This window comes from Elephas maximus, chromosome X, assembly GCF_024166365.1.
Source record: "Elephas maximus indicus isolate mEleMax1 chromosome X, mEleMax1 primary haplotype, whole genome shotgun sequence".
Taxonomy (NCBI): Eukaryota; Metazoa; Chordata; class Mammalia; order Proboscidea; family Elephantidae; genus Elephas; species Elephas maximus.
In genome coordinates, this window is record NC_064846.1 from 32,585,294 (window position 1) to 32,612,664 (window position 27,371).

At 34.3% G+C, this 27,371-nt stretch overlaps 1 protein-coding gene across 6 annotated transcripts in view; it reads right to left on the reverse strand.

Moving 5' to 3' along the window:
* Positions 1-27,371, reverse strand: part of STAG2 (stromal antigen 2) — a 133,349-nt gene that overhangs the window by 39,627 nt on the left and 66,351 nt on the right. For all 6 annotated transcript variants that reach the window (XM_049871230.1, XM_049871234.1, XM_049871231.1 and 3 more), the window contains exons 4-15: positions 26,959-27,123; positions 21,941-22,037; positions 16,956-17,032; positions 13,522-13,726; positions 11,274-11,425; positions 8,980-9,053; positions 7,591-7,714; positions 6,740-6,838; positions 6,574-6,653; positions 3,009-3,116; positions 1,751-1,862; positions 200-317 (exon numbers count right to left, since the gene is read on the reverse strand). In XM_049871230.1, coding sequence (XP_049727187.1) covers positions 200-317; positions 1,751-1,862; positions 3,009-3,116; positions 6,574-6,653; positions 6,740-6,838; positions 7,591-7,714; positions 8,980-9,053; positions 11,274-11,425; positions 13,522-13,726; positions 16,956-17,032; positions 21,941-22,037; positions 26,959-27,123 — 1,411 coding nt within the window. The remainder of the gene's footprint in view (positions 1-199; positions 318-1,750; positions 1,863-3,008; positions 3,117-6,573; positions 6,654-6,739; positions 6,839-7,590; positions 7,715-8,979; positions 9,054-11,273; positions 11,426-13,521; positions 13,727-16,955; positions 17,033-21,940; positions 22,038-26,958; positions 27,124-27,371) is intronic.

Genomic DNA, 27,371 nt, shown 5'->3' on the forward strand with positions numbered 1-27,371 from the left:
CACAGAAAGGTTAAACTTTCCTAAACCCCTCAGCATTCCAAATCTATTCACCACTGTTCCACGCATTAGAGCAAAGAAAGCATACCTAGATACAAAAAAAATTAGAGAATGTTGAGAGCAATTGTACGTTTCATGTTTCTGAAAACAAAATTATATAAGACATTTTAACAACAAAAATGCCATAATTAAATGTCCTTACCTTCCTCTCCACTAAGTGGCTCTTCCAGCAGCAAGCTATTCATACATTCCCAGTCTTTCAGCAGCTCGGTAGCACAGTCCCACATGCTATCCACAAGGTATGCTGCATGCTCATGTAACTAAAATTAAAAAAGAGCAATATTGCTCTTAGACAAACAGCGTACTAGCCTTAACTCAAAAGAATGGAAGCTTTGTTGGTGCCACGTACAAACTTTCAAGTGGAAGGAAGGACTAAGGAATACAGAGGAGAAACTGTCTTAACTGTGTTTAAGTAAACCTTGTTAGGTAGTATCACAAAACATTCCACACAATAATCATTAAAACATTAACATGAAAATTATTTTTTTATAAGATCATATACATATGATCTGCGTAAGCTTTACCTATTTTCAGTTAACCACTCAATTCTAAAACATACTACAAATTTATTTTAACAGCAGGGAAGTGGTGATTGATTAAATTAACTGTGTATTTCACTTGTCAGTTCAATATAAGGCAAATAATTTTTCTTCATTCTGGGAATTTTAGGGGGCCAGTGTAACCATGATACCAAAGTTTGTCAAAGATATTACAAATAAGGAAAACTATACACCAATATTCTTCATGAATGTAGAGGGAAAATCCTCAAAAACATTGGCAAATTGAATCTAGAAATATATAAAAAGGACAACAGCTCATTACCATGTAGGGTTTATCCTGCAAGGCTGGTTCAACGTTCAGGGGGAAAAAAAAAATCAATCAACATAATTCAACTCATTAACATGATAAAAGATAAAAATCATCCCAAGAGATACAGAAAAACCACTGGACAAAATGAAATATCTACTCATGATCAAACCTTTCAGCAATAGAAGGGAATATCCTCAATGTGATAATAATCTATACAACATCTACAGCTAACAGCATACTTAAATGTTGAAATACTGGATGCTTTTCCCTACAATCTAGTCAACACTCTGGTGGAGGTCCTAGGCAGTTCAATAAGGCAAGAAAAAAATGGCATAAATGATAGAAAGGAAGGAATAAGATTATCTTTATTTGCAAATGTCCTGTTTGTGTATTAGAAAAAAATCCTAAAGAATCTTTTTTAAAATTACAAAAAATAAGTGAATTTAACAAAATTGCAGGATACAAAGTCAATATAGCAAAAAAAATGTATATTTATAAGCTATACTGATTTTTTTTTTTTGGCTACATATACTAGCAACATCCAATCAGAAAATTAACTTAAAAGGCTCTAACATTGATTAAATAATACATAGTATGAACACAAAAAATGTAGATTTTCAACTTGAGGGAGATGTCAAAGAGCTGATGTTAAATCTAAAACCATATCTGTAACAATAGCAGGTAATACTGAAGTCTGACATCTTTTAATTTGAACATCTTACTAAAAGCAGAAAGCACTTAAAATTCCTTTCTGTGGAATGGGTAGATCTCCATCTTATTCCACACTCACTGCATTACGTGGAGACTTTTAAGATGTACATCATTTTGACCCCTTCTCTAAAATTTTTCGAGCATAAGTATAAAATAAACAACGTTGACTAACCTCACTTTCCAGAAAGAAAAAAACCAATGTCTTAACAAGGTTTGCATTTGGGCCTTGTCTTCCCCTTCTTTTCATCACTCCATCGTCCTCCGGATCTCTGCGACTGAAGAGCCTATTATCAAAGCAAAACATGTACTTTTTTAAAAACAAAAAAAGTTATCCCCCAGTTAAAAACACAACTGCCTGGATTCTCTATTTAAGCATCTAAAAAAGGAGTTAAGAGAAGCTGCAAATATAGGTACCTACTGTCCAACATTATACAATCAAGCATATAATTGCCATAAATCCTTTTGATTTCATACTTGAGAGTACTTCTCAGTCTCCTCAACTGAATTCACATTAACTGTACTGAGTTTTAAGTTATTTCTTTTTAGAAACCTTATTGCATTTTTTTTGCAACTGTTTCCTCTAATAAAAGTAACTAACCTCTATCATTTATACACATAAACCCATGGCATATTTTTTTTTTTCTTTAAACCTGAACGTATCTTTTCCTTCTTATATTGGCATCTGAAACTCTAAGCTTACACTGGCCTCTTTCTATGGATATCATGGCTCTTTTTTCTCAAAAATAAGAGATTTAGTAATACTATGACAATGATCAGAAAACTGCAGTACGAGTGTTTTATATCACCTACTCATTCTAGTAACTACTTCTCCCCAAATGAAAATTTTAATATAATCTTATGGAAATACAGTTTAGTCCATGTAGTTTCAAACTGTCTTTTTAAAAGTCATTACATAGCATTTGCTGAATGTTTTCTATTATCATATATTCACACTGCTACCCATAACACTTGATCTGAGATGTTAACTAGCATCATGAAAACAGAGTACAGGAATCTTGGGCTTCTTATACTATATTAAGTACTTGGAGAAATTTTAATATTTTCTAAAAATAAAGCAAAAACAGACCTAAGACTAAATACTGTAGTATACACAATATTTGAAAATTGAAGAGGGAAAATTTAGGAAGAGAGCAGTCTTAATCCTATGATGTAGTTAAATACCTTTTAAAACATCCATTACAATACAGAGGTACAATTACCTTCAAAGATTTAACTTAGAAACTTAGATAAATAAAAATATTGGACAGGGAAAACCTATACTTAGGAAATACAAAATGTGAAAACACCGCTTTGACCAGTACTGCATAAATTTTTAAAAATAAGTTTCACATATATGTAGTCAAATGTACAAATAAATTACTGTTGTAACAATATACTTTAGAAAATGAGTAAGAGAAAAACAGATTTACTTTTTGTAGAGAAATTCTCCAGCTGCTACTGCTACTGGCCGGTGAGCTGAATAAACCAGATGATAGACATTTTCACAATCTTCTGCAGTAAGAACTTCTTCACTACTCCTTTAAAAAAAAAAAAAAGAGCAGTGCCCAGTTTTTAATAATCTCACAATTCTAAGCATAGTGAGAATGCAAAAATCCGAGCTCATACATTAGAAAATAGTACATTTTTATAATGTGTTAAAAGAATTTTTTAAACAGAAACAAACCTTCTTTGATTTTTATGTCATTAATAGCTTGGCAACAAAAGAGCTGAGTACTTTATTGATTCGAGATAAATTGGAGATAAAATTAGAGTAAATACTGAACGTAAGCATATATATGATGAAGACAAGCAATAATGTGACATGGATGCTAAACGGAAATTAACTCAATATAAAGGAAGCTAATGTAGAAAGTGAAGCAATAGTATGTCAAGAGCTTAGAGTTAATAATCACAGAGAACACTTTACACATTTCATAGTAATATTAAAGACAGAGACAACATCTCTGCCTTACAATACACTAATGCACCCAATTATCTCAACGCTGATCAAGAGTACTTCATCTGCCATTCACTGAACACCATAAAAGGCAATGCAAGCAGATTTTCCAAATAATAATGATTTAAGTGTCAAAGAACTAATCACAATCTGTCACTGGAAAATCTTACTAAAGCATAGTACTCATTTTCCTATCTTATTTTAAAAAGAACACAGTAAACCTAACCAAATTTTCTTAGTGAATCGCAGTGATTATAAGGCCCATCAACTACAGCACCCCAGGGTAAAGCTTGTTAAGTCCTTCCTTTGATGGCTGCATTCAGGGTCCTGGCCTCTGGCAGCCCTTTCTCTACTAATATGTTTTTAATCTACTGTGAGATAAACCATCTAGGATTTTAGTATTTTATGTATATTAACAGGACCACCCTTGGAGAGAAAATGCTAAGAACATGAAATGTTTGGTTGAGCAGCTCTGACCCTTTTACTTTTTGGTTTTCCAATCTGTTCAGGGCTTGCATCCAGAAATCTGATGTCCAAAGAAATACTACGATTTTTTTTGGGGGGGGGGACACTAAACTAAAATGTAGATACAATTGAGGTTTTAAAACATTTTTATTTAAATTACTGTATATATAATACTGGATCATTTTTGGTAAAAACCACTTATGCTTTCCTATAATGAAAAACTGTGTGCTGAATAAATCAGGTAAAGTATTATAAATCTGTAATAGCTCACTCATTTTAACTTTTTGAAAAGCAATGCTTCTGAAAAGTTTCAATTATTAGGTACATGCTTTGCTGAGTCCACATAAAGTGGCTATGTCTACTACCCTTCATAAAAATATTTAGAAGGAAAGATGCCCACAGTTTACTATGAAGGGGAGAGGAAAGCATACAGAAGTATTACTTTCTTATTTCAGGGTTGTTTCAGTATTTCTGTAACACGTGTATATAATAATCTTAATCCAATTAAAAATTAAGGGAACAGTTAAACAGACTCATCGAAATATCCCCAGTTAAGTGAATTCTCAAAAAATGTACCATACCCTAGGAAGCATTTTCCATTATCAGTACCTTCTATGTCATGTCTCCAATGTAGTCCATTTCATGTAAATAGAGATAACGACCGTCACCATCTCACAGGGCTGTTGCAAGTATTAAGTGAGATAATGCATATATGGTACTATTATAGAATAATTTAATTCTTCCTCTACTGTTAACATCTAGGTTGTCTCCAAAATTCTAGTACAAGCAATAGTGTGTCAGAGAATGTGAGCATTTCAAATTTTGACAGATATTGCCAAATTTTCCTCTGAAAAACTCTCATTAGCAATGGGAGTATAGCCTCAACAACACAGGATATTATGAAACACTTTTTAAAAAATCTTTGCCAAGTAAGTTTAAAAAAATGTATACATGTCTCCAATGTAAGTGTAGTTGAGCACATTTTCATGTTTAAATTTGCATTTCCAGTTCTGTCGACAATCTGGCTCATAATTTTTGACTATTTTCCCACAGAGTTTCTGGTTTTTGTTTTTTTTTTACTGACTTGTAGAAATTAATCCCTTTAGTGCAAATATTTTAGCCAACTGTCATTTGTTTTCTGAGTGTATTTTTGTGTTTTATTCCATATAGACATTTTTAGTTTATGTAAATTAATTTCTTTGATCTATTCTAGGTTTTATGTCATGCTCAGAAAGAACGTGCCCAGTCATATTACATATAAAAAAAAATTTTTTTAAACCTCCCCAAGTTTTCAACTATGTAGTAATTTTACAATTTCCTTTTTTAACATTTAAATATTTCCTCTATCTGGAAATTACTTTGCTGTAAGTAAGAAACGAAATAGGGATCTAATTTTCTTTTTCCCCCATTTTATTTTTCCTCCCAAGAAGAATCTGGATGTCACAAAACCACTTACTGACTCTATTTCCTGATAATACGAAATGCCACTCTCATTCTATATTAACCACCCCAGTGCCGTCGAGTCAATTCCAACTCATAGCGACCCTATAGGACAGAGTAGAACTGTTATATTCATCTGGGTTTGTCTGTATTCTTTATTCTGTTCCACTGATCTCTTTGTCTACTCATGACCATTGCTAAAATTTCAAAATTACTATGGTTTTACAATACAATTTAAAATCATACTGGACTAGTACTCATTCATTACTGTTTGTCAGTATTCTGCCCGGCTTTTCTTATACAATGTATTTTCCACATGAATGTTACAATTAGCATGCTATGATACAAAAAAGATCTTTTGGTATCATTTGGTTTCTGTTAAATATACACATTTCGGGAGATTATAAGTCTTTAAATAACGAGTTTTCCTAAGTAAGTTTTCCAAAGTAAAAAATGCATCTACCCATTAATTTAAGCCTTCTTTTTTGTCCTTTAGTTACATCTTATTAAAGTTTTTTCATATACACTAGGTAAGTTTCTCGTAGTTTTTCTCTAGGTGTTTTGATGTTGAGAACCCCAATATACTACACAGCAGTACTTGCTGCAGAGATGGTACCAGATAAATATTTGTTGAATACAAAAAAAAAAAAAAACTTCATCACTATTAACATACCCACACATAAAACAAACCCCTTGCCGTCAAATCAATTCCAACTCATAGCAACCCTATGAACACAGTAGTACATATTTTATATTCAGATTTTTAGAGGTTCTGTGAGAAGTATGACAGATAAGTTTTAGTAAATGTCCATTCTGTGAAGCGTGACAAAATATAATGAGCATGTTATTTAATACACTCAGTGTTTCACTTTGTTTCAAGAGTATCTAAAAGACACTAAAATGGAAAAGAAACCAACCAAGAGAATGGGAACACATAAATGCTTAGCTCAGTTGAAATTTCACAAAATGGTTTCCTTTTCCTGTGTTTTCCCAACAATACATGAAGAAATTAAACTTCTAGTGTATATTCCATGATTTAACCTATTAAAATTTAGACTTAAATAAATTTTAACCTGGTACTCTAATGCATCGCTTATATATTTACATGTTAATAATATGCAACAAATACTTACTGTAAAACAAGAGTGAGTAACTTTATTGCTTGTACTGCAACATCATATTCTTTGTCAAGAGTCATGGACACAATTCTATCCTAAGGACAAAAAGATAAAAATATTTTTAAAGAGAAGGCAAGAGAAAAATATATTCACATTTTCAGATACTTAAAACAAGACTAACCTTGAACCGACTGGTAAAAAGCTCCAGTTTGGAATTAAGCTCTTTGTTATAATAAAGCCCTTGTAGAGCAGTAAGACATTTGAGTCTTACCTCACCTTGCTGGAAAAAAAAGAAAAATACAATTAAAACTGTATATTTTCAACCTGAATATTCAATATGTGTACATTATTTTCTACTTTAAAATCTTCGCTATGTTCTACACAACAACATTTCTTCAGAAACCATCATCTTTATGCAACAATGAGAATCGGTACATATAGTTTAAGACTAAATACCTTTGGGACTGCTACTTTTACAGGTAAAAACAGTAATCTTTTGAAAACTTGTTCAGAGCAAAACTACTGTGCAAGGTGCTAATAGTATACTTTATAGTAACCTTTCCTTTACAGAAAGGAATATTGGTAAGGAATATATACAAGGAACTTCAAGGTTAATGAAGAGAGGCAGGCTAAGAGGGAAATAGTTTAACAGCAACAACAAAAAGAAGATCAGAGGCGTTTATATAACAATCTGGCTAAGATACCTATGTTTATCAAAAGGGAGAATCAAAATTGAGGAAATATTTTTTAAGTATAGCACTCAGTAGCTAACACAGCAAGGGCTCTTCTTACTCTAATAAATACCTCCTAACCACCAAATAAATGATCCAAATAAATGTTAAGGCCCCAAAATATAGAGGACTTCATGTGATATAGACCAAGTTTGCATAAAGCACATGGATGAGAATCAAGGAGAGAGGCCTCTGGGAATGCAGCCCCGGGGATATCTATATGCAGATAGTTCATTAAGAAGAGCCACATACAGCTATCCCCACATGTAGACAGACAAGCAGTCTGTAGGGCACATCTTACCTTATCATGCATAGTCCAACCAACATATTTTAAATAACTGTCATTAAGAAAGGCATCACTATACATTTTCATCCAAATACCAATCTCTTCGATACAAATAGCTCGGATCTCTGCTATTGCATCGCTGGACCAAGAAAGGAAAAATTACACATATGAACACTACTATACCACAGGGCTTAACAATTTATTAAAAAGATACCAAATACTTCATACCTACTATGAATATACCACTACCTTAAGTATTACTGTTGTTGTTGAGTGCCGTCAAGTCGATTCTGACCCATAGCAACCCTATAGGACAGAGTAGAACTATCCCATAGGGTTTCCAAGGAGCAGCGGATGGGTTCAAACTGCCCACCTTTTGGTTAGCAGCCTGAGCTCTTAACCACTTCACCACCAGGGCTGAAGATTAAAATTTAGTAACTGAAGCATGGACCTGAACTCCCCAAATCTTACAATCTCGATTTCACACGGCACAGTTATCACCCTATAAGCATTTAAAATTAAATAAAACTACAAAGAAACCCCATTGCCACGGTTTAAAACATGCCATATCCCACCCAGCCTTTCCTCACACCTGTGGAGCACAGTATGTACAGAAGACACCAGGCACACTAGTCTGACTAAAGGAAAACTTTCGAGGTAAGAATTACTTATATATGATAGTGAGGCCAAGCTCAGCTGGGCACTGAGTGCCAGGCTAAATTATTTTAAATTGATCCTATGGGCACTGGTGAGTCATTGAAGGTTTTTGACCAGAGGGATAATATAATACAAGTATGTTTTAGGAAAGCTACAATGATCTCGAAGCATAAAATCATGAAAAAATGGACTAAAGAATTGATAACACTAGAAGTGAAAAGGAAAGAATGGACACAGGAGACATTACAAAGGAAGTATTACCCTGATGAGATTAACAGCCAAGTTGAGAAAATGAGAGTTGTATAAAAATGCTACATTTAGAGAATCTGTGTTAGTGTAAATAGTGGTAAAATGACCTATTTCTTTCCTTTGCTCTTTCAAAATAACAAAAGAAAACATCTCACTTTATTCAAATTTTCCCACTGACAGGGGAAATGGAAGCAAAGAAGGTAAGGATTCAAGTAGTGTGTATGCTGACTCAATAACAGGAGTACCTTCCAAATGCTGGGCAGCTACAAGTCAAGCACATTACTCCATTTTTCAGATGGGAAACATCAAGTTCAGAACAGTTAAATAACTTGTCCAGAGTGTCTCAATCAGTGGCAGATCTTAGATTCTAACACAGGTCTATCTCTAAAACTCTTTTCACTAGTTTATACTGCCCAAAGAAGTAAATATTCAATCTTCAAATAGAACAAAAATTACATGGCGCTACTTATGAGGAAAAGAAAAACTGCCGTCACTTACCGATATCTATGTACAAACACTCCTTTAAATATAGCATTCATCATATTTTCTATTTCATCTTGATTTTCTTGAAGCTGAAAAGAATAATACACCATTTCTTTTCAATTGTGAAGAAAGATAACCAAAAGAACATCTAGAAGCAAATATGGTTTATTCAGTGTTTTGGTGATTACGTCTAATTTTAATTGTACTAGACATTAAAAAAAACACACAGAAAAATTAACAGCTGTTGTGTATCAGGTGGAAACCCTGGTGGCATAGTGGTTAAGTGCTATGGCTGCTAACCAAAGGGTCGGCAGTTTGAATCTGCCAGGCGATCCTTTGGAAACTCCACAGGGCAGTTCTAGCCTGTCCTGTAGGGTTGCTACGCGTCGGAATCGACTCGATGGCACTGGGTTGTTTTTTTTTTTTTTTTGGTATATCGGGTAGCTCAAGTCCCTTGATACCTGAAATACGTGACTTGGCTTTTACTGTACAGTTGGTAGATTAATTTTTCTTAAATATCAATAATTTACATTGTATAAAGGACTCTAAAAAAATCTGTATACCATTCTATTATTACTATATATATTATTTATTATATAGCATGCATGTTTATATTAAAAAGCCAGGCATTTTATTATCTAGATCATTATAGTCTAAAAAGAGTTATGTTAATTAGTGGTTGTTCAAAGAACAAAAAAGATTAGAGTAAAATAATTTGGTAAAAAAAAAAATTATCTTCCTGTTAAATTGTTTTGAGAAGATTGACCTGAAATAATCAAGTAAACATTTCAAATCTTGACTGCCTTAACTACTCACATATGTTTTGAATTCAGAATTAAAAGGAAATTATTTCTTTTAAAATCTAAGAATAGTTTTCAGATGATATTCTAAGCTTTTGGAAATCCTTTTTTCCTATAAATATAACCTAGTACTTCCAAATGATACTAACAAGGACATTCACTTCTTATATTCATCATCAAGATAAATTAGTCAAAGGTACAGGCTGTCTTTTCGAATATGTTTAAAAAATATAACCATGACGTAGAATTATTAATATCTTGCACTTGTACACAAATTTCAATGCTAAATCCTTTTACCTATATCCAGTCTAAGTTCACAATCTTACATTAATGTCTAAGAATTAGGTCTTAATTTCAAGAACTAAGATATGCTTTATGTTCACCTAATAAATCATGTGGTGAAATTTATTAAGTCCATAAGAGGCTAAAGTATCAATTCTTCATTTCAAAATATATGAAAATCATGCGTAATTATATGAAAATTAGGCATGAGAAATATATGGGCAAGGTTTTTCTGGCTTTTTTTTTTTGAGTTAGGGCATTTTAAAAAGTTGTTAAATATTTCAGAGATACCTAATTTAAAATTATAGTCCCCACTCCACAAAAATTTAAGAGATCAAGTAAGCAGTTTACGGATTACTATGCAAATATTTGAATTCAACTACATTATTAATTTTTTTGAAACATCAGAACTTGCCTATTTAGAAATAAAAATAAACATCACAATTACCAGATTGAAAAACAGCTTACCACCAGTGAAGAAGGAATTTCAATTACAAATACAACATCAAGAGAATTTAGTTACTAATATTTAGCATACCAAACCAAACCAAATCCAGGGCCGTCGAGTCAATTCCGACTCATAGCGACCCTATAGGACAGAGTAGAACCGGCCCATGGTTTCCAAGGAGTGCCTGGCGGATTCGAACTGCCGACCCTTTGGTTAGCGGCCGTAGCACTTAACCACTACGCCACAAGGGTTTCCAGTATTTAGCATAAGGCTAGAGAAATTGCTTTCCTCAAAGCTGAATTTGGTGGTCAGTCATTAATGTTAACCAAGTCTTGCCTGCTGTACAAAAAACAGACTTAGATGCCATAAATAGCTTATATTTTATTTTTCATCATCATTTCACATTAAGAGAAACAACCCCCATTTTATCATGGCAACAAGCTGAGTGAGGCAGTTAGGAGAGATTTTGACAGTAGAGATGAATAATACTAAGGCTTAGAGAACTTGATAGACTGGCACAGGAGCACACAGCTGAGACTACACTTTGGGTCTCCTTACTTAAAGCCCAATACATACTCCTTCAACTTGTCCATGCACATAGAAAATATACATGTAAGGTATCACTAGCGTGGATTTTCAACAACTTTAAGTTAGACACATAAGCAATTCAAATTGTAAATTTAAATGTTTCAATTTTTTTTAATCTAACGAAATAACAAAGTTATACCATAATTAGTGGTCATATATTAACAGTAAAAATAGTCACTATAAAAGTTTACCTCTTTCCTTTTTTGTAGCAGGAGTTCTAGCCTCTCATTGGCTCGTTTCCCAATCATTTTATTCCGTTCTGCCTCATATTGTCTTTGTGTATTATCCATATTAATGCTAAGATTTAGTGCCACATTCACCAAAGCTGTCATCAACTTCATAGCTATTTTCAAAAGGGTAAAGTGTTGATTAAATTAGTCTAACAGATGCAAAATTTTACAATTTAAGATCAAATTAAGAGAAATTAAAAACATCAAGATGGGCTGCTCTAACAGAAAAGAAAAGGACAGCTGCTATAAATGATAGCAATAATAATAAAACAACAAGCAATGTGTATTAGATACTTACCATATGTCAGTTACCTATGTTAGTACTTTTCATGTATTATCTCTTAATCCTCACAACAGTCCTCAAAGATAAGCATTATCCCCACATCATTCATGAGGAAACTGAAGGTCAGGGAGATTAAGAAACTTGTCTCAGATTACACAGTTAGTTAAACCAGGATTACAAACCAGGTAATCTGACTCCAACACTTCCTACTCGAATCCCACTATGCTATAATATGACCCTTACAATGATCTTTTTCAGAGTCCATGATTCACCTTCTAAGTAAATTAGTTAAGATGGAAGTCATTTAGCTATCTTTGTAACCAAATTACACTACGTAAAAATATTGGAGAGTTTTTTTCAGTATTTCCTTTCATTTTTAGTCCCTGGGTAGTACAAATGGTTACACGCTCGACTACTAGCAGAAAGGCTGCGGGTTCAAACCCACTCAGATCTGATCCTGAAAGGTCACAGCCTTGAAAACGCTATGGACCAGTTCTACTTTGCACACATGGGGTTGCCAGGAGTCAGGGTTAACTCTATGTCAACTAACAACCACCACCACCAACATAAAGACAACGATGAAACTGAAAAGCTAATTTTAAGTGCAGGGTTGAAATGCCACTCAAAAAAGTGCTTTCTAAGACTTCCTCCAGACCACTACCTTCTGTTACTCAATTCTTGGCCCCACAGAAAAGATGCCTGTTGCCTGTATTTATCAGCTGAAAGACCTGGTCACTTTATCCTTTCTTTAGCTAACTCCAGACTATTTCTCAGACTTCGTGCATTCCACAACATGGCAAAATGAAACAAATCTCAATTTGTTGCTACTGGCTCTCTTAAAGGGACATTTCCCAATTTTCTGCTCCTAGCTATGACCCATCCTCAGCAAACCAGCCAGTCTATCATCTTGACTTAAAAGAATTCACCTTACGCTATATGCTTTAATTTACTTTAACCATCAAGGTCTTGACATTGAACGTTACCTTAATTAAGTTCACAAAATAAGACCACATTCATATTTTGTGACTTTGAATCGAAAAACAAAAATAAAATCTATAAAGTCTGCATTTTATTTTGAAACATAGACGACTTAACAGAAGAAGTACATCTTTAATCACAGCTTTACTTCTATGGGAAAATACTGTAAAGGAAAAAAAAATCCCCAGAGAGAACAAAAAAATTTTGAAGGAATCAAAATACTTTATCATAAACTCATAATAATAACAACTAAAGCCTAGTTGATTTATTCCAAACTCAAACCAAAAACACATATTCAATAAGTGTCAGCATTTTACCTTTAAATTGAAAGAAAAAATGAAAGATTTCATCAACACCAAAAATCACTGCACTAGAATTAATCATGTGAGGCTCAAAAATGTGACTTTTCACTTAAAATTTAAAGAGCAAAAAAAAAAAAAAAACTAACCCAGCCTAAAGTTATCCAGAAACATTTAAAAGAAAGTCTACTTTTTGCAGTGTGATTAGAAGACTAGACATCATCCAGTAGGGGTCATCATACTAAAGACAAACTACAGGGTCATCAAGGTTACATATCCAAACTGGATGCCAAAACCCCAACAGTCTCCCCAAGTTTGCTGTCAACAACCTCCATAATGACACAGCTTTCAAGAACCCAACGCATACCCAGCCACCTCTTTCCCCCTGCTCTGACACAGTAATCAAGTGGATTTCCCACAAGGAAATCATCATATACTTGAGCTATAGTACACCTTTAGACTCCAAACAGAAAATAGCATTCCATTTCAAATAAATCACCGGGGTGAAGGAGATGGGGGGAGGGGAGGGTTCCTCTTAGTTGTCACTTTATAAATGAAATTACTTTGAGTCATTATTTATTGTCTTTTAATGAGAATCTTTTTCATCTTTATCTAAAGCAATACACAGAAAATATTTCTAAATACTAACCTGCCAGGGTGCTTGTATGTCGAAATGCTCTGACTTGTGAGTCAGACAGTCCAGTAAGAAGTGAAATTACTGTATCCATCATGTACTCATCATATATGATACTATACTGACATTGCCGTACTAATACACCAATGAATTCACAAAAACTGGATTTAAATTTCTTCCACTGAGGACCAGCCATGGTAAGTGGATAATCTCCACTGTCCTAAAACAAAAAATTTGAAACAATTTCATTTAAAATTTATGATTTCATAAAATTTTACTTGTTCCTGAAATGATCTTGGCCAAAGCAAGAAAAGACTCCTTTATCTTACCTTTCCTGCCCAATAAATCCTCAATGTAGGCAGGAGAGTACTATGAAAAGGTAGAGGTAGCTTTGAACATTTCTGATCTTTTATTAAGACCAAAACGGACATTCCAGATGCACTTAAAACAATGCAAGTATACACTTATAACTCTGGGGTTAAAAATAAAATACTTCCCCACCAAAGCTAAATACTCTGATGAGCACAGAATATGCTTTCTGTGAAACAAAAGCAAACCAAAACCAAAATTATATTTTTAAATAGATTCAAAATTATGAAACCATTTTCTCACTCAATCTAATGGTAGAATGATGTACGATTTATCAATCGACAAAACACTACAATGTATATTTTCATTATCTTCAAAACATCAAATAGTTAGAAGACAAACAATCAAATAATGACAAAGAGATATCGAAATATAGGTAGTATAGCCTTAGAAGACTGGTGTTCAGGTTTTCCTCTGTCAAAGACGAGGCATTCTCCAAAGAGGTAAAATTAAGATTCTTCATAAATCACTAAAACCAAGCATGTCCCTAAAAAGAAAGGCAGAGACCAATACTATATAGAACCTATTAAAGTAAGGGTCTCAAGAATATCCTAGAGACTTAAGGTAATCTATCAGTACAGTGTAATAAATTTTTAGCGATTTACTTTTGTCATTAGAACAATATTTTTAAAAGTCATGTCAGAAGAATTAAGTTTTATCCATATGGTGTTTTATGACTATTACCTAGCTTGAAAAACAATACTTATAATACTGAACAAATTGATTCTAGAAGGCCAGTTATTAATCAATATAGAATTATATTAATCAATATAGAATTAAATTACTCCAAACTCTCCAACCACCCCAAATACAACAGCAGCTTCCTCAGGAAGAATTAAAATCCTGCAAATAAAAAAGCTACAATACACATATCCCAATTTCCAGGCTTACTATAAAGCTACAGCAATCAAGACAGTTTGGTACTAGCATAAGAACATACAGACGCATGGAATATAACTGAGAGTCCAGAAATAAATCCATACATCTATAGCCAACTGATTTTCAACAAAGATGCAAAGTCCATTCAATGGAAAAGAATAGTCTCTTCAACAAATGCTGCTGGGACAACTTGATTTCCACATGAACAAGAATGAAGTTGGACCCCAACCTCACACCACATGTGAAAATGAACTCAAAACGATCAATAACTTAAATGTAAAACTTAAAATCATACAAGTCATAGAAAAAAAATAAGGGTAAATCGCCCTGACTTTACATTTGGGAATGGATTCTTACATATGACACCAAAAGCATAAGCAACGAAAGACAAAACAAACTGGAGTGTGTTAAATTTAAAAACTTTTGAGTAACAAAGGACATTATCAAGAAAAATGAAGACAATCCACAGAATGAAAGTATTTGCAAATCATGTAATTGATAAAGGTTTAATATTCAGAATATATGTCTCACAACTCAAAAAAAAAAAGACAAATAACACAAAATAAAAAATGGGCAAAAGACTTGAATAGACATTTCTTCAAAGATATACAAATGGCCAATAAGCACATGAAGAGATGCTCAATAAATGCAAATGAAAACCAAAATGAGATGCCATTTCACAACCAGAAGGGTAGCTGTTATCAAAAAAAAAAAAAAAAACAAGTGAGGACAAGGATCTAGAGAAACTGCAATCCTCATCCAACGCTGGTGGGAATATAAAATAGTACAGCCCCAGTGGAAAATGGTCTGATGGTTCCTCAAAAGTTAAATATATTACCAAATTTGCCACTATGAACGAGCAATTCCACTCCTAAGTATATATCCAAGAGAACTGAAAAGAGACTCAGATACTTGTAAGCCAGTGTTCACGGGTGCATTATTCACAATAGCCAAAAGGGAGAAACAATCTAAGTGTCCCTCACGAGATGAATGAATAAACAATGGAATATTATTCACCATAAAAAAAGAGTGAAATTCTGATATGTGCTTCAAGGATGAACCTTGAAAACATTATGATAAGTGAAATAAGCCAGACTCAAAACCACAAGTAATGTATGCTTCTACTTACATTAAGTATCTAAAAAAAAGTATCTAGAAAAGGCAAATTCATAGAGACAGAAAGTAGAATAGAGTTTACTGGAGGCTGCAGAGATGGGGTAATGACGAGTTATTATTTAATGGACACAAAGTTTTTGTTTGCAGTGATGAAAAACTTTTGGAAATAAATAGTAGTGATGGTTGCACAACATTATGAATGTAATTAATACCAGTGAACTATACATGTAAAAATGGTTAAAATGGCAAATTTTATATCTATATTACACACACACACACACACATATATATATAGAAAACATTTAATATCTAAAGGTTAAAAAAATTACTCATAATTAACTCTCAAGTACTTGGGGGCTGATCAAAGGAACTTAGCTTTGATGATCAAAGCCTTTTTAACAGCGCTTGTCTGTTTTAGAATGACAGTTGAAAGCTCCATCAGAATAAGCAAAGACAAATGACCAAGTGAAATTCAAATGAGACAAGGTTTTCTACTTGAAAATTCATGGTGAAAAGTTTTGGGAGACCAAAACTACTGGCAATGAAATACAGCTGTGGAAAAAAAGACAAAAATCCCTGCCCTATTTTTCGTTGTTATTCTTATTACTCATATTTGAAACATAAAGGTTTTTTTTTTTTTAACTATCTAGCTTATTTTTCTTTGTCTAAACTTCCTGGTTTCTCAAAATTAACCAAATTTTTATTTTACAATACTCCAGGATATATTTTTATGCTCTAAATTTTATTTCTACTTAAAATTTCCATTTTTTTGCCAATAATAATAGCTACCGTTTATCCAATTCTTACTATGTGCCAGGCACTGTAAAATGCTAAGCAATTTTTAAGAATTACTTAATTCCATTGGCATAATAACTTTATAAGTATTAACTATCTTCAATTTACAAATAATGAAACATGCCGAGACAATTTGTCCAAAGATCACATAGCTATTGTAGTCAAGATTAAATCCGAGACCAAAGCTCTTACCCATGTAACAACTAACACTCAGAATTTAACAATATATTCAATAATAAATCAAGATCAACATGTATAAAATTATTGAAACATTTAGTGTAATAAGTTACCTCATCAAATTCTTCAGTCATTTTTCGAATTATTTCAGAGTTCTGCATATGTCTAAACATTTCCGCTGTGACAACTCCTGAAATTTTCAAGTGTTAGAAGTTAATACATGGTATAAGCGAAATAACAAAGTTCCAGACCAGTCTCTAACACTAAGATACCTACAGTCACCTAATAGACATACTTGATCTTTATCATGATACTTGTAACTAACACACAAACACCACTCTCAATATGTACAAGAAAACAGCCCCAGGCTTCTGATAGGTATCTTTCTTCCTAGTACTATCAGTCTTGGCCATTTCTAACTAACTTCACAATATTTGTGTCCAGATTATCTTACAGCCTTTGCCCCTTTAAATATAAACTGTATATTATCAAGAGTGAAGCAGAATCCAGGGTAACATTTAAAATCTTGAGGATAAACCTAAAAATGATAGGGAAAAGAGTAATAGGTAGAATTCACTTAAGGAAGCCCTCTAAAATCCATGAAGATAAAGAAAATATTCACTAAGTCCGAATCGACAAGACTGCACTGGGTTTTATTGTGTGTTGACACCTATAGCCTTACAACCTCTGAAAGAGCTACTAATAAGTATAAGTAGTAAACTGAAGTTCCCACTTCTCCAGGAGCCTGTCTGTAATCTAGTTGGAAATTAAATTAAAAAAAAAAGGAAAAAAACTATTAAAGGCAGTACGTAATAAATATTCTAAAAATGAGTGGCAATGCCAAGAAATACCATAGAGCTCAGGGGGAAAAAATCACCATAAAATATGAGATCAAGGGAGGTTTTATGAAGAAGGAATCTGATAAGGGCATTTAAAATTTAAAAGAATGAGAAGGTGGAGGAAGACGGGTCCATTGTCACAAGTAGTAGTCAGAAAGAGATCGAACATCACAAAAGGGATTTCTAGGAAAAAGTTATGCAGGAGGCAATGCAGGAAGAAAATGTACGTGGGCTCCCACTGATGGGGTGTCAGAAAACCAAACATAAAAGCTGGATTTTTTCAAAACCAGAATTTCTATTGCTGGATTATTTATTTGCTTGCCAGTCTAATTACAACGAATACCATAAATACAGTACAGTAACAACTAAAAGGTACGGGAAGATGAGGCTTATAGTAAAAATCAGTTACAATTAATATAGGTTTATTTCAATTGACCAGAGCTATGTTTTGCATATGCATGTATACATGTATATATAAAAATAAATAACAAAAATAAATTCTAAAAACAACAATAAAACCTCATACTCCCTTTCCAATTCCAAACCTGAAACAACTGATACATTACCTACTTCTCTATGGGTATGCAATTTAAGAAACAACTGATACATTACCTACTTCTCTATGGGTATGCAATTTTTAGTAGCATAGCCAAACCCCGGTGGTACAGTGGTTAAGAGAGCTACAGCTACTAACCAAAAGGTCGGCGGTTCGAATCCACAAGCCACTCCCTGGAAACCCTATGGGGCAGCTCTACCCTGTCCTATAGGGTCGCTATGAGTCGGCATCGGCAGTGTTTTCGTGTTCTTTTTTTTTTTTTTTGGAGTAGCAAACAAAAGCCTAGCCTAAAGTGGTAGAACAAGAACTAACATTCAGTGGGCCTACAATGTGCCAGCCACTTCACATACATTTAGGCCTGGTATTAGGTTAACAACCCTATGAGGAAACCCTGATGGGCGTAGTGGTTAAGTGCTATGGCTGCTAACCAAGAGGTCAGCAGTTCAAATCTACTAGGCGCTCCTTAGAAACTCTATGGAGCAGTTCTACTCCATCCTATAGGATTGCTATGAGTTGGAATCTACTTGATGGCAATGGGGTGACAACTTCAATCTTTTCTCCAGTGGTTTTTTTTTTTTTTTTTTTTTTGGTTTTGGCTAACAACCCTATGAAGAAGGTACTACGATCCCTGCTTTACAAATGGGGAAACTAAGGTTAAGAGCAGTTAAGCAATTTGTTCAAGATTACATATCTACATATACATTGCCAAATTTGGAAAAAAAGCTCCATTTCACTAGTGAAAAACATACTCAAAAACCTTAATAGTTTTTATTTTTAATCTAGAGTCATAGATCTCTCTTCAAAATCTTCCCATACCCATACCCAGGTCCTATACACTTGGCAAAGTAAGAGAAAGAGAAGTAGCTCAGTCCCTGAAACTTTCTGTAACGTAATTGTTTATATACAAATTAGTCTCAAAACAAACACAGGCATACATTTTGACAAATGCCTGATTTCTTAAGTCCCCACATCAACATGCCACGTAACAGAAATCCAAAAATAAGTAGAAAAGGGTCTCTAAGTAAAACGCTGTTGTGTGTCTTTGAGTGGATTCCAACTCACAGTGACCCTATATACATATACATATATATATACACACATATATATATACACACACATATATATATATATAAACCCAGTGCCGTCAAGCCCACTGCCGTCGAGTTGGTTCCGACTCATAGCAACCCTATAGGACAGAGGAGAACTGCCCCATAAAGTTTCCAAGGAGTACCTGGTGGATTTGAACCGCCAATCTTTTGGTTAGCAACCGTAGCACTTACTCACTACGCCACCAGGGCTTCCCAGTGACCCTATATAACAACAGCCTATTACAGTTTCCCATGAGTCAGAATTGACTCAAAAGCACACAACAACGAATCTTTATGGGCCAAGATTGCCAGGTCTTTTCTCGCACAGAGTGGCTGGTGGGTTTGAACCACCAACTTTCGTTAGCAGCCAAACACTTAATCATTGCACCACCCAGGCTCCTGGAAAGGAAAGTAGCTGTCAAATTCCATGAATTTTAACTCCTGAGGCCAGAGTTAACTGCTTTAAAAAATGTGGAGGACATGAAGCAAGACTGTTAGAAACTGATAAACAGAAAAGTGACAGCCGACCAGGAAGGAAAGACGGAAACAACATTAGTTGTAAAGCCACCAACAATAGAGAGCAGTCTGAGGCCATTCGGTGGAGGGCCAAATAACCCTCCGCACCTCAACAGCTGCAGAAGGCATCACTGTATCCCTGTAAAAAAACTGATGCTCCTAACAATGACCCTGAGTCCGCAGGAGAACGTTAAGTATGTTCAGCATATTTAAGTACATTCACAATGTATTCTAATGAATTTATGAAATATTCTGACAAAATAACTTTGTGTGCATTTTGAAAGTACTTGATGACTTAAACTTTGATTATGTAAGTTCCTTTTATGCAGATTACTTGACTGCAAACTAAATATTACAGCAGTGCTTAAATCTAGCTAATAATTTAAGTTTACAAGACCTTCAATACTTACAAATCTTGGCAACTTGGTTTGCGACAAAGTATGTCCAGAGGTGGACTTAATAAGCCACTGATTATAAAGACATTAATGCCAGAAAAAGACTGCATCTGATAAAGGGAAACTGTCCTGACTATGGCTTTGTTTTAAAACTACAATTCAGAAACCTAATTAAGAAATTAAAGCTGATTAGCCCACTGTGACAGGGAAGACTAAAGTTAAAAATCAGAATTTCGACTCAAAATTTGTTTAGTTGTTGCACAATCAACCTTCGATTTTCAAAGAATGTAAAAAGACAGGACATGGCTCTTGGTTAAATAACACAACAGATGGATACTTGTACCCTTCTACTGCAGAAAGATGGATGTTGTATAAATAATTCTCCACACATCTCATTTTTCTGAGTCAATCTAGCTTAGAACCTTAAAGATATATGTTGTCATCACTACATTCCCTCTGAGCAGTCAAGTGAATTTTCTGCTACTGCGTCGTAGCTACCTTTATCTAAGAAGTTAAGATTTAGTCAAATCAACAAAGGCAGCGCTCTCTGTACTCTAAGGTTAAGACAATTCCAAGTTTTTCTCCAAATTAACCAAGTTAGTGGCATTATGATAAACACAGACTTTAGAATTTAATATATTTATCTTTCAGGCCTAACATAGATCATTTTAATTAGCAGGCACCACTCACTGTTGCCAACAGCCTCAAACAAAATGCATCAGTTCTTACAATGTTACTTGTTTACCGATTCCAATATTTTTAAAGGTGTATTGCTGAATTAAAGGTGCGGGTGCTAGGCATAAGCAGAATTGCTTTTCGGATTCTTTTTTCCCATTTATTTAAAATATTCAAGTTCTTTATCATCTCAACTTTTTTTTTTTTAAGTCTATTTTTAAACAACCTTCCCTCCAGACTTCTAATGTCCATGTTTTTGGAGTCATTTTCATTAAAAAATGTTTAATGCTCCTGGAAAACTCCATAAAACTTATTTGTCTGGGCATCTTCTAGAATTTCAAGGATGGGCCAAGCATTATGGGGACACAGGACAGACCAAAAGCAGTCACTCATTTACTGATCCAGACCAATATGCATCACTCCCCAACTGAAATAATTTTATCCCCTTGCCAAATGTCTCCCCTAAATATTTTTGTCTTACAGAAGACATTTCCATATTTTGTACTTTCCCACTCCTACTTCAAAATCTTTTAAAGTAAAATAAAAACACTTTAAACAAACCCCACTCCAGTACCAGAGCTTCTCAACCTTTTACAACTGACAATTTCACCAACACCTTACTTACTTACTGTCATTCACCGCACTTTATAATTCCCTACACTTTACAATGCCCTGCCATTTGAATCTGTAACTCTTCATTATCTTCCTCCTCCCTTCTTAATCCATTTCTTTGTTCCTAAAACCACATGTTGAAAGTGGGTACTATATCTAATAAAAGCAATATAACAATTATAAATTGCCACGTTTTTAGGTAACTTTCACGTATGAATACAAATGTCTCAACAGGCTTCTGTCTCTGTTCTTTGCTCTTTTTTCCTTAAACATTTTGTATGAGTGAAATGCAAATAATTCAATACCTTGGCATTATTTTCCATGTAGTGTGCTAACATCTCTTTAGAAAAAAAAAAAAAAAACAAAGAGAAACAGACTATTTGAGAGTACTCTTCTTCTAAAATAAATGTATCTTACCTTTACAGCCTGAACACTGAATAAAAAAGTTGATGAGGTCAAGAAGTGCTATATCTCGGTCATGCTTGTATGATTCTATCCAATCATCTACCACCGACTACAGCAGAGGGGAGAAAATAAAATTAGCTTTTTATAATATTCTAAAAATTAAGTCCGATGAAAGTCATTACCATTCGACATTAAGTGGAATGTTACTTCAAGTTAGCATATGTATTTATATACCGAAATTTAAATTTTACGGATAAATAAAAAGTGTCAAACTGAATACTACACCAAAAGCACAAGTAACGAAAACAAAAAGATAAACTGAACATCGTCAAAATTAAAAGCATCTGTGCTTCCAAGGACACCATCAAGAAAGTGGAAAGACGATCCACAAAGTGGAAGAAAATATTTGCAAATCATGTTTGATAAGGGACCTGTAACCGGAATATATATACAAAGAACTCTAACAACTCCACAATAAAATAAAACAGTCCAGTTAAAAATATGGGCCAAAGATCTGAACAGACATTTCTCCAAAGAAGATATACAAACACATGAAAAGGTGTTCAGCATCATCAGTCATCAGGGAAATGCAAATCAAAACCACAATGAGATACCACTTACACCCACTAGGATGGCTGTAATCAAAAAAACAGACAATAACAAGTGTTGAAGAGGACATACAGAAATTGGAACCCTCATACACTGCTAGTGGGAATATAAAATGGTGCGGTCCTTTTTTGAAAAACAGTTTAGCAGTTTCCGAAAAAGTTAAAGAGTAACCATATGAGTCAGCAATTCCACTCCTAGGTATACGTGCTCAAGAGAAATGAAAGCATATAGCCACACAAAAACTTATCCAAGACTGTTCATACCAGTATTATTCACAAAACAACCCAAATGCCCATAAACTGATGAACAGATAAATAAAATGTGGTATATCCAAGCAATGCAATATCATTTGGCAATAAGAAAAGGAATGAAGCTCTCATACATGGTACGACATGGATGAACCTTGAAATCATTATGCAAAGTCAAAGAAACCAGTCATACAGGATCACATATTACAAGACTGCATATATACGAAATGTCCAGAATAGGCAAATTATAGAGAAAGAGCTTATATTGGTGTAGTCCTGGAATGGTGTGGCTTAGAGACTATCTGCTAATGGGTGTAGATTGTGGCGATGGCTGCACTTGTGAACATACTAAAAATCACTGACTACTTTCTAAACAGGTGAATTTTATGGTACATGAATTATATCACAAAAAAAAATTTTTTTTAAGCAGACAGTAGGACAAAACTAAAAAATAAAAACAATACTTTATTCTTTTGGGGGAACAGGCAACCACAAATTTGATAGAAACAATTTTTAAATAAAGGAAATCAACATTAAGATGATAAACAGCTAATATTAAAGACTAAAAGTCATGAGGGAAAAATGTTCCTAAATTACTTACCAATAAATATGGAACCCAAGTCCAAAGTGAATAAATAAAATAAGCACAATATAATTTCAGTGAAATGGATTGCTTTTGTGTGTGGCCCTTCTTGCCATGGTGTTGTAACTCCCACCCAGGTGATTGGGCGGACTCTGTGAGAGGGTGATTGTGGACCACCAAGGAGACTGGTCACTTTTGCCATCACGCTGGGCTTGAAATGAGCTAACCCAGAGGTGAGAAAGAAAAGAGCCCACCATCACCAAGGAAGCAGAGACCCCGCAGCAGGAGGCAGTGTGGTGGGCTTCCAGGGCCATGGAGAGAGAAAGCTGCATGCCTTTGGGCAGAAGCCTAGGGCCAGGGAGAGGCGTGCCTGCGGGTATGGCTGGGAGGAGGCTGTCCTGATGGAAGAACTGTGTCTTGAATGTTCCTGAACGTGAATTGTAACCTCTTACTTCCCCAATAAACCCTATAATCATTGAGTAGGGTCTGTGAGTTCTGTGTGGCCACTGCAATGAATTATCAAACCCAGCAGAGAAGTAGTGTGTGCTGTGGGAAGGAAGGCTGGTGTCAGAATTGATAAAGAAGGCGGAGGAGAGTGGAGGCATGTCTGACCTCTGCCTCAAGGAATCAGCCTTGGGCTATTGGTCTTGATTCACCTTTCTCCTTGTGAAGTTAGAAGAGGTCAGACACGCTGTTTTTACAATAATGTACAAGAAAGGTATGATTATATCATAAAGAATTATCTGGCTCAAACTGGAGATGTTCTGAAATTTTATTTCATTTCTACATGCCAATCCTTTTCTGTATAACACTTTGAGTATGTTAACTAACTAAATTTACAAAAGAAAAATGTTTAGTATTATTCTCAATTATGGTATGGGCAATAAATATCAAGAGAATATTCTTTTGGGACTACGATAGTTTTAAAACGTAGCCCCAAATTCTCTGACATTCCTCCCCATTAAGAGATGGGGTCTATGTCCCATTCCCTAGAACACAGTGCAGCAGATATGATACGTGGCTTCCAAGATTAGATCATAAAAGTTCATGCAACTTTTGAATTGTTCTCTTGGAGCCGTGGTAAATTGGATACTCCCTCTCGAGACTGTCCAAACCCAGCCACCATACTACAAAAAGCTCAAGGCACAGGGAAAGACTATTTGTAGGTGCTCCAGTCACCAGTTCCAGCTGAGCCCAGCCTTCGACAGACTCCAGGCTAGGCATCATTTTAAAATTTAATCATCCAATAGTATGCTCAGAACTTATTTAATGAAATTCAACATCTATTACCTAATAATACCAGGGGGCATATGTACAATTTCTCTTTTAATGTTAAGAACTATTTTAAAGCCAACTACCAGTATTGTATTTATTCCCTCTCCTTTATAATTACTGAGTTCAATACATCCCAGGATACAAAAAATGAATAACACCTGGTCTCTGATCAAGCCATTAACAACCTAGAAGCAAAGTCTGACATATACGTGACTAACTATATAACATAATATGCTAAGTCCTATAATGGAAAGAAAACAGTAAGAAACATATTTGAGAGGAACAGACAGTGTCTGGGAATGCTTCTCAGAAGAGGAGTGACATTTCAGTTAGTCAACCTTATCTGATAAGGAAGGGAGGAGGAAAAGACTATTCCAGGCAAAGACAGAAACAAGAACAACAAACTGGGGACAAAATACATACTACGGATGGAGAATATCAAGTATGCCATAAGAAATCTTGGCTGGAACTTTTGTATAAGGAAGAACCCTTGGAAGTTTCTAAGCAAAGTAACTCTCTTAATGAAACTTCAGTCTTGGAAAGGTAACACAAGTAGGAGTACACATAGCGAATGGGAGGTGGAGAGGAAAAAGATTCAGGAAAGTCAATGGAGAGACAATGCAGACATTCCCTCTTCTAAGGGAGAAACGCACTTAGAAAAAGAAAAAGGAATGGCATAGAGGTACAAACTTAGTATGTGGCAAACCAAAAGTAACACAAAAACAAGGAAAATGTTCATTCTTAAAACAACAACGTAACATTAACAAAAAGAATTCAATACAAAGCTTAGCTCTCACCATATTCTATTAAGAAAAAAAATTTAATGAGCCAAAAAGTTACAGCAAAACCCTATAGACTGGACAAAAATAGAACAGCCTAATTAGCTGTGGATAAGTCGAGATTTTTGATGCTAACAAAAATGAAAGATATTGGAAAAAAGATTAATGCATTTAACTACATAGAAGGAAATACTGTAGAGGAAGATATAATATAAAAAAGGAAAGTAATGAAATATATAATACAATTGACATAATTTTATCCCTTTAATAAAATTAACCAAAGGGAGAACTGGAGACAGGGAGTTAACTTTTTTTTTTAAGTAGGCAATGACTAAATAAACCAAATAATAAAACATTTTATAGCTATCCAAAAAGCCAAATATGTATACAAAATAATCATTAAAAACTTTAAACGTCAAGTAGAATTCATCTTAGTCACAACTGTACAAAATTAAACTTTCCTATATGAGTACATGAAGATGAATTAAAATATGAGTAAATGTGGTGTCAATTAAGTTCTTTGCTCTATAAAATTGTTGAAACCTCAATCATTTTTATATTTTACATGTAAAATTATTCCTCATCAGTAACAATTATGATTTTTTTAGTTTATTAACAAAACCACATGCATTTAGATAACTATGTTTATAAATAAGATGTGCATTTCAGTTATTTATTAATACCAGCCTAAACAGTCAGTTCTCAATAAACCATCCATGTGCACCTTTTACTGATCAAAGTTAATTCTATCAAGAAAAAAACTACTCCCTATAGGTTTTATACAGTAAATAAAAACTTTATTAAGTATGTTTAAGCATAGTGTTTATTTGATTTTTTAAAACCATATAGGTTTAGCCTATATTGTAAAGCCTAAATGCTTCTATTGTCAATAAAGTACCCAGAAGAAACATAATTAGGATAGTTTAACATGGCTATGCCTCCAACTTTTCACTCTTCTGCTAAGAAAAAAACACAACCAATAAAATTCATAATAGACAGCAGTAACCAAAATAATTCAATTCACTGAAGTGGTTAGCAAATAGATTAGGTCACTGAACCAAGAATTCTATATGGGCAAAGTACTTAACATTTTAATGGCAGCTTTTTCATATAAACTCAGAATAATGGAACAGGTAGGAAGAAAGGCCTGGCAATCTACTTCTGAAAATGAGCCAATGAAATCCCTATGGATCTCAACAGTCCAATACCGTTGTACATGGGATTGCCATGAGTTGGGAGCCAAGTTGACAGCAGCTAACAACATAAAATTCAGGGGAAATTGAAATCTCCTAGCCAGGATTTATACATATGTCGTTAAAAAATAACACAACGGAAAGTGACTCAAGACACAGCTTAAAGGTCTTATGTCTGATTAGACAGAGCCCTCATTTTCTGACTAGTTTGTTACATTTTTCTAATAAGCAGCATTAGAAATATATTTTAAAGATAGAATTAGAGAAATCAGGGATATAATTTACATAACTCACTAAAGTTTAAGATGTACAAATAAATTGGGAAGGACACCACAAATATTACCTGCATAGCACTCTTGCCCATTTTAACAACTTCAAACAACATCATGTTTTCCACTCCATTCTGTTGGTGATGACCGTTCATTCGGTTTGGACCAGAAGGAGGTTTTCCTCCTCCATTTCCACCCTTGCCCTTTTCTCCTGGGCCCTTTTTGCCTTTTTTACAAGTCTACCAAAAGAAAAAAAAAGTTAAGGTATACCACTATCCTTGAGAGTTCAAAATTAAGCGACAGCACCAAGTGCCGATATGGTACATTATTATGACATATTTAAACTTGACCGAAATGAGTGTGTCAGCCCATACATTATAACGAACGACATGGTGGTGACACTTAACCTCTTCATGGTGTCCATTTTTTCATCTGTATTACCATATACCTCACGGACATCACAGTCAACCTCTGGGATCAGCTGCCC